This window comes from Nestor notabilis, unplaced genomic scaffold (genome assembly GCF_000696875.1).
Source record: "Nestor notabilis isolate BGI_N333 unplaced genomic scaffold, ASM69687v1 scaffold25996, whole genome shotgun sequence".
Classification (NCBI taxonomy): domain Eukaryota; kingdom Metazoa; phylum Chordata; class Aves; order Psittaciformes; family Psittacidae; genus Nestor; species Nestor notabilis.
Window position 1 is genome coordinate 1735 of NW_009933815.1, and position 8455 is coordinate 10189.

At 45.2% G+C, this 8455-nt stretch overlaps 1 protein-coding gene across 1 annotated transcript in view; it reads left to right on the plus strand.

Annotated features, from left to right (window-relative positions):
* Positions 1-385: 385 nt before the first annotated feature.
* ATP6V1B2 (ATPase, H+ transporting, lysosomal 56/58kDa, V1 subunit B2) overlaps positions 386-8455 on the plus strand; it is a gene marked incomplete at its 5' end in the record, with an annotated part of 13709 nt that continues 5639 nt past the window's right edge. The window contains 13 exons of the mRNA XM_010017051.1: positions 386-441; positions 1024-1122; positions 1657-1750; positions 1837-1914; positions 2389-2528; positions 2661-2762; positions 3108-3205; positions 3425-3548; positions 3966-4116; positions 4472-4554; positions 4647-4751; positions 4944-5073; positions 5192-5314. Coding sequence (XP_010015353.1) covers positions 386-441; positions 1024-1122; positions 1657-1750; positions 1837-1914; positions 2389-2528; positions 2661-2762; positions 3108-3205; positions 3425-3548; positions 3966-4116; positions 4472-4554; positions 4647-4751; positions 4944-5073; positions 5192-5314 — 1383 coding nt within the window. The remainder of the gene's footprint in view (positions 442-1023; positions 1123-1656; positions 1751-1836; positions 1915-2388; positions 2529-2660; positions 2763-3107; positions 3206-3424; positions 3549-3965; positions 4117-4471; positions 4555-4646; positions 4752-4943; positions 5074-5191; positions 5315-8455) is intronic.

The window sequence follows — 8455 nt, forward strand, 5'->3', positions numbered from 1 at the left end:
CAAATTACAGATGTTTTCCCTGCTTTGCTTTAAAGATCTTGTGATTGTGTGTTTTTCTTAGCTTAAAATGGCAACTGTACATGGCATTGGTGCTCCTGGTGGCATTCACATTATCCCTGCATCTACACCTGCAGTGGATTTCTGTGACAGGCAAGAAAATGGCAATATCATGTATTTAATGTTACCTGAGGTGCAGGGAGCAGCAAAAAATGCACCTCCCACAATTCATACTTAATCCTTCTTGTAGAGTTTATAATCAACAGCAGTGGTACAGAGCTGGGCCCAAAGTCTGCAAACCTGAGGTTGGTGATAGGAATGAAACTTTATGTGGGCTATTTCTGACGTTCTGAGGAAGCGTCTGACTTGGGGTTTGCTTTTCTTACAGCTTACAAAACTGTGTCAGGTGTGAATGGTCCCCTGGTTATCCTGGATCAAGTTAAGGTAAAGATTCAGATTCTTAATGAATGAAGGTGTCTGAGGGAGACGTGTCCCTGTCCCAGTCAGAAAGGGAGAGTTGTTGACCCTGTTGAGGGTCAGAAAGGAGCCAGTGTTTCAGTTTGACCAAAACTACCCAAAATGTTGTCTGAACTCAATGCAGAAACATACCCATTTGCTTTGTTCTTGACCTTTTTGTTACCAAAGCATAAGTGCTCTGTGAAAGGAGCTGTAAATGCTTTTGGCTTGGTCTCAAATTACTGGCAAGCAACTGATGAACAGGCAAAAGCCAGCTTATTCTTCCAGCTTTCCATTAGTATTTTGGGACTACAGGGACGTGGGTTTAGAATAGATTCTGTCCAGTCTTTTGCAAGCCTGAATCTCTGCACAGATGTTGTGTAGTCCCTGTAGAAATGGCTTTAGCCTGATAACTTTTAACTGCCTTGGAATCAGCTTTGTTCTGATGATAAGTTTACTTTAAAAAATAGACTAGTTGCTAAGTTTAAGCTTGCTTGAAGCTGATACTTTTGTTCATGGCTATTCCTCTGGATTTTAATGCTTTCCACCACCTGTCTTGCTCACCTTCAGTTTCCTAGGTACGCAGAGATTGTCCACTTGACTCTTCCTGATGGCACAAGAAGGAGTGGGCAGGTTCTGGAAGTCAGTGGCTCCAAAGCTGTGGTTCAGGTATGATGAGGGACAGGAGGGTCTCTTGGTGCACATTGGCTTATGTCTGAGCCATCTCAAATCTATCCTGTGGTATATTCTTTGGGTACTATAAACTGAAGAGGAAATTACCTGCTTATTCCAAAATTAATGGAATCACACTGTAACTGTACAGTGCTAGATTCAAGCTCTACTATGTGGATGCAGGTGCTGCTTCTAAGCAGCTGTTTCCTGTTAATATTCATTCTTCTTATCTGAAGAACTCTGCTCTGTTGGCAAAGGGAAATGCTTGAGATGAAAGGATTGGCGTTGGGTTTGTTGCTTGCTGCTGGTACTTCATGAATTTGGGTTAAGGCAGGTCTCTGTGTGATGTTCTGTACTCACAAGCTGCTCTTGAGATCCTTTGCTTGCAGAGGATTGCCTTGCTTTTCATCCTGGTGGCTGATCAGGTTCTCAAGCTGTGAAGCAGCATTTCAGTGTGTTATTTTGTAAAGCCCAATACTTAGTCCTTTTTCCTGTGTGGCTTTTTTTCCCCTTCTTCTGGTATATTTGCAGGTATTTGAAGGAACTTCAGGTATTGATGCTAAGAAAACATCTTGTGAGTTTACTGGGGATATTCTTCGAACCCCTGTCTCTGAGGATATGCTTGGTAAGTGCTTGATACTGCTTGGAAGAATGAACAGACTTAACCACACACTTTCTTGCACAGTCTTACTTGATTGCTCTTTCTTGTAGGCAGAGTGTTCAATGGATCAGGAAAACCTATAGACAGAGGCCCCATTGTTTTGGCTGAAGACTTCCTCGACATAATGGGTATGTTCTTAATCCATTTCAGATAAGGAGTTAAAGGCAAATCTGGTGGTCCTGATTTCTGAATGTTACAGTAGATTTGGTTTTGAACATAGGATCTAAGTGTTAGGAGGAGATTAATCTTTTATGTGGCATCAAACTCAAATCCACTTTACAGAAGTGCAGGAAGATGAGGTAGCAGAAGTTTGGAAGCTGTTCTTTGAAGTATTTGTGGACTATCTTAATTATACAGCCTCCAAAGATAAAAAACTAATAACCTGACAGGCTTTTCTTAACCATTTACATGACCACAGAATGTCAGAGCCTTGGGATCTCTAAAAGGCTCAGGTTTGACCAGGCACATCTAAAGAGTTCTTGACCTAATGGTGGGGTTTGCACCTTTTGACATGAGCCTTGTATCAGCGCTCGTGGTCAGTGATTAAGCTTCAGATAGATAGATATATAGAATAATATGTGTTCTCTTAAAAACCATACCAGGTCAGCCAATCAATCCCCAGTGTCGTATCTACCCAGAGGAAATGATTCAGACTGGCATTTCTGCTATAGATGGTATGAACAGTATTGCCAGAGGGCAGAAAATCCCCATATTTTCAGCTGCTGGCTTGCCCCACAATGAGGTGAGTTCTCCAAGCTATTCTCTAAACCCTTAGTGGCTTATTTCATGGGGGTTAAAAAGGGAAGTCGGTTAAATTCTGGTCTGGGTAACAGCATCACACATAGAGGTGGACTGAAACATGTTTTCCTCCTAGATTGCAGCTCAGATATGTCGCCAGGCTGGCTTGGTGAAGAAATCCAAAGATGTCATGGACTACAGTGAAGAAAACTTTGCCATCGTGTTTGCTGCTATGGGTGTAAGCCAATATTACTGGAGGAAAATGATGCATAAGAAATCAGCCAATGCTGAGAGTAGCTGAAGTATTTGAAGTAGGTCTTATAACAGTGCTAAATTGCCTGGCTGAATATCCCAGATGGCCAGAAGTACTGTAACAAAGCGTGTCTGATCAGGATAAAGTATCTTGAGCTTAATCTCTAGCCTGGAATCCTAATAATAACTTGTTCTGGGAATGTAGGGGAATTTTCATGGTACAGAGAGCTCTGCTTATGGATTACTAATGAGGTGTTTAGACCTTAATGTGATGCAAAATGCAGTATGCTAAAACCTGGTCCTGAACTGATGCCTTAATACTGTGGTTTAGGTGAACATGGAAACTGCTCGGTTCTTCAAGTCAGACTTTGAGGAAAATGGGTCCATGGACAATGTGTGTCTGTTCCTGAATTTGGCCAATGATCCAACGTAAGTATTGACACTATGTTGGTTGGGAAAAGGCTGAAAAGAGTGAGTAAACTGGAGGAGGAGGCCTCACTGCTGTCCTGCCAGATGCCACTTACGTTGGCATTCCACTTGGTGCACGTAGCAGGTTTTCAGAGGGTTTTAAAGTCTCTGTAACTTCAAACTGTTGCCCTGCAGCCTAAAAGCACTTGCCATAAATACTGCCTTGCTGTCCTGTTTCAGCATTGAGCGCATCATCACGCCTCGTCTAGCTCTGACAACAGCAGAGTTCTTGGCATATCAGTGTGAGAAGCATGTGTTGGTCATTCTGACAGATATGAGCTCCTATGCTGAAGCCCTGCGAGAGGTATGAACTGGCAATGCTGGGTGCTGGCAGGAAGGGGTTGTGCTACAGAGTGAGAATGTGAGCTTCTGCTCAAGCTGCTCGAGTTAGGATTCAGGACAATGTTCTCAAATAGCCAGTGAGGCTTTTAGTTCTTCACTGGCTGTCTAGAATGATGTTCAGCAGTGAAACAGCTATTGCATCTAACAGCTCAGCATATTTAACTGGTGGCATTCAGCACTTTGCTATTACACTTCCAGATTTGCCTTGCCCTGCATGGTTGTGGCGACATACTTCTCTTAACAGGGGGTTGTGTGGCTGTATTTTGGTATCACTTGCAGGAAGGGGTACTTCAAGTCATTAGTGTAGCTTAATTAAGGGAGATACCGGGTCTGTATGAGAGATCTGACTTGCTGGAAACGTTCTTCTGCATTGCCTCAGGTGTCAGCAGCTAGGGAGGAGGTGCCTGGCCGGCGTGGCTTCCCAGGCTACATGTACACTGACTTGGCTACTATCTATGAGCGTGCTGGGCGTGTGGAAGGCAGAAATGGTTCCATTACTCAGATCCCTATTCTTACCATGCCTAATGATGGTGAGTTATTTTCAAGTGGTTTTAATAAATAGCACTTTAAAGGACTCCTTTAGAGCAACCTGACTTATGATGGACGCACAGCAAGACAGGAGGTCCTGTGGCCTTCAGGTTTCTATTTGAACGTTGCAGTTCTTGGCTGCCTTCTCTGTGTTGTTAATAGAAGTGCTTTGCCTATTTCAGGCTTCAGACTGTTCTTCAGCCCTGTATCAGGAGCTCTAAACCTTGCATAAGAGCCTGGGGGGTACTAACTGATGGCATTTTACTTTGGTAGTCACTTCACTGCAAAAAGCTGCTGCATCAGCGTTAGAATGGATATAGAAGGCCTGAAAACTGTCAAACCATTTTCTTTCCACAGATATTACTCATCCTATCCCTGACTTGACTGGATACATCACTGAGGGACAAATCTACGTGGACAGGCAGCTGCATAACAGACAGGTAGGTACCACCCCAGTTAGAACATACTTAAGATTACTCTGTACTTCTTGAAGTGTTAATGTTGATGTCTTGGATGTCTTTTTCCCCTCCAGGTTTACCCACCTATTAATGTCTTGCCCTCCTTGTCTCGACTGATGAAGTCAGCTATTGGAGAGGGTATGACCAGGAAGGATCATGCAGATGTATCCAACCAACTGGTATGTAAAAACCTCTTCAGAGAAGCAGGGACATGTTTCAAGTAGACCTTTCCCTCAACAGCCTGTAAAGGTCATGCTGAACAGTTGCCATCCACAACACTGCTGAGGCTGCTTTAAAACTTGAGACCCTTTGAACAGAAAGGGTTACATGGATGATCAAAGTAAAAGCCCTTTGGTTTCTTTCCCTTCTAGTATGCCTGCTATGCTATTGGAAAGGATGTGCAGGCTATGAAGGCTGTAGTTGGTGAGGAGGCTCTTACCTCAGACGATCTCCTGTACCTGGAGTTCCTGCAGAAGTTTGAGAAGAACTTCATTGCTCAGGGTGAGTGTTTCAGGCACGCCACAGGGTGTGTTAGCACCTACAAGGTCTTGTTCTCACATCTGCCTGGTGGTGAGACCCTTCCCTGCCCCATATTTCAGTCTGTGGTTGTTTTCTGCAGGTCCCTATGAGAATCGCACCGTTTATGAGACCCTGGACATTGGGTGGCAGCTTTTGCGGATCTTCCCCAAGGAGATGTTGAAGAGGATTCCTCAGACAACCCTGGCTGAATTCTATCCTCGAGATTCCACTGCAAAACACTAACCAGAGCTTCACCTCTTCACTCCTCGCTCTGTGAAATGCTGTTTTCCTTTTCCATGTGTTGGTGTTTACTTGTCGTCCTTACAGTTAAAACCAAGGATAGGTGACGTTTGTGCCAGTGTTCCAGTGTACACTGATACCAGTTCTGAAAATAGCCCTTCTTCCAAAGCCTGGATCTTCAAGAGAATATTTAGGCCAGCTCTTAGAGATGTACAATAATCAAAGCTTTGTGAGCTGGACGTTTTGTAGGCATTTCAAGGTAATTTCTGAGGATTACCAGAAATTGCAGATCTTTACTTTCAAACCCAGAGCACGTGGTTTAGAGAACATGAAAGAGCAAATGTTGAGTTCCTTTGTCCAAAGCATCTGCTCAGTCTGACCACAGGCAGTCATGCTGCTGGTAGAACAGAGAGAGCTGTGCTCTCTTGCTGCTGTGCCTGAAGACCAGGCTAATAGGTTGAAAGGGTGCATGACAACATACCTTGCTGCAAAATGCAAGTCACTGGTGTTTAACTATGGCTTAAGGTTCTTAAAGGTATGCACAAGCTCAGGACACACACTGGGTGCTTTTCCACTAGCAAAAGGTCTTTTAAGAGGTCACAGGCCACCTAAAGGTAGCATGATAAGGCTTAATTACTGAATTTAAAGGCTTTAAATTGATGTTTGCAGAGTAAGTTTCCTGCTCAGCCTTTTATTTCCCCCTTTGCATTCTGGAAACAGCAGAGCCACAAAACAGCAGCTGAAGCATTCTGAGATCAGGAGAGTCTCAGTGGACAGAAGTGTAGGTGATTCTTTGTGCTGCTACCAAAGGGAATTACGAGCGATGTGGAAAAAACCTTACACCTGGTACAGATGTGCTGGTGGGAAGTCAGCTTTTAAAGCTTGTCTTGTACTAAATGATGCAAAGGAGAAACCCGCTCAGGCACTGAGCTGCTATCTTGAATTCTGTTACAAAGCACACTCAAGGTGGCACTGGGTCCTGGGCTGTGTTTGAAGCTGGTGTGGTTTGCACTCCAGGCACAGATTTGGCTAGCCAGGAGAGCTTGGTATTCCAAACACTGCAACCTTGGCTAGTCAATGCAGTGCTGTTCCCTTCCCATTGGTTCTGATGAGGCTTCAAGTGCTGCTTTCTTCCAGGCTTAATGTAGTCTAAGCTCTGGTCTGGCTAACTAAAGCATGTTGCACCTCTCTATGCACCTTCAGTACTTGTCTAGGAAGGTGCTAACATGAGCTGAAGGATGTGTAACTAATTCCACCTTTCCCTGCTGTCTCCTTTGTGCAGTTCCTTCTCTGGTTTGTTCAGTGTTCTCTGTAACTTGGACTCAATAGCAATTTTACTCCAGTGCATTCCACCCTGAAGCTGTGTCAAGTCTTATTTCTCTTGAGGGAGGGATGGGAGTGTTGGCATGAGAATACTTTAATGTAGAGAATATCTAAATAAATTAAATATGGAAGGTGTTGAACAATACAGAGGCTTTTGTGATTTTTGTGGGTGAAAACAACTTCAGCGAGGTCAGCAGCAGCTCCCGTGTTCTCAGCTGCTGGGGATCCGGGTTACATGAGTGAAACTGCTTCACAATAGGCTGAAAACACTTCTCCCTTCCATTTCTATTGAGCCACCCTCATGTTATTATTGGAGCTGGGTGCTTTTGATGAGGGAGGGGTTGGCCTTCAGCTTCCTTTGTGCTTGGGAGTGGGTTAAGGCTTTGCAGGAATACTGCAGGGTAATGCCACCCCAGTGTATCCAAAGGTGTCTCAATGGGTAGTTTGCACTAGAGGATGCTCAGACACGTTAAAAGGCTGCTTAAAAATGAGCTCAGGCTTATGCTGACTGAATGTTCTGTGTGAACAGTGCTACTGAGTGCGAGGGGGGCCCTGTATGTTTGTTCAGGTGTTCTGTGATTAAACTCCTGCCTGTGTCAGTCCCCCTCCAGGAGTTAATGCTGTGGGGATGCAGCTTTGGCTGGTGAGAGTCTGAGGAGTGTGAAATGGGGGGGTCAAGGATTCTTCTGCTGCACCCCAGAGAGCAGAGGTGAACCCGGACACCCCTTGAACAACGTGCACATCAGTGAGTCACTGAACGAGGGGAGGAGGCACCCTCCATACCTGCTGCTGCTGCTCCTTCAGTTGTGCCCTGATGTGCTGACACCATCACCATAAAATGGGAGTTTCTGACTGATGAAAGCCTGTCCCAGGCCTTCTTTAAGTGTTGCACTAAGATATAGCGCAAACTAAGCTGTAGTTTGAGCTGTTCCTTGTAGGGAAGCACAAACCCTTCAGGTAGTAAAGACATGAGCTCGTGTTTTATACAACTCATTTAAACATCCAACACTTCCTGCAATATCTTCTTCACTGAAGAGACACTTCGAAGTTACAGCTCCCATCTCCTCAGTATTAACAATGGCTTTCATTGTCCCACAGAGCTTGAAAGACTTGATCATTCACTGTGGTGGCGGGAGAGGAAGGAGGACCTATTATGCTAAAATGGCTTTAAAAAAGTTGGGATGAGTGCTTCTGCCTTTATCCCCTCCGTTACAGCCCCTCTGTCTTGAGGGAGAGCCTGGGAATAACCCCATAAACAGCAGCCAGCTCAGGAAAGCAGGTTTGAAAACAGGAGTAAGAGAAGTTCCAAAGTCCAGAGAATTCCTGAAATCCTTCAGCAGGTGCCAGGCTCCAGGGACAAAGGTTGAACAAGCTGAGGCTGAATTCCTGAGGGTGGGCGAGTGCTGCAGAGCTGCCTCTTGTGAGATACCTGCAAGTGTCTGCCTGTGGATGACACGCTCCAGAGCAAAACGAGGAATTCTGCAGTTATTCCTGGCTATTACGCTCAGCCTTGTTGCAGGGAGAGCCCGGCAGCCATGCAGTGGCACTGCAGTCCAGTGAGTGGGGAGGGATGGAGAGAGCTGCTGCACATCGCTTCCACCATCAGCTCTGTTGCTGTAGCCACAGGTCAGGGCTGTGCAGGCAAGAACTGCTTCAAGAATTAGTGAGTTGCTGGAAGCAGCACTGGGGCTGCTCAATCACAGAATCCCAGGTGGGTTTGGGATGAAGGGACCTTAAAGCTCCTCCAGCTCCAACCCCTGCCCCGGGCAGGGACACCTTCCACTAGAGCAGGTTGCTCCAA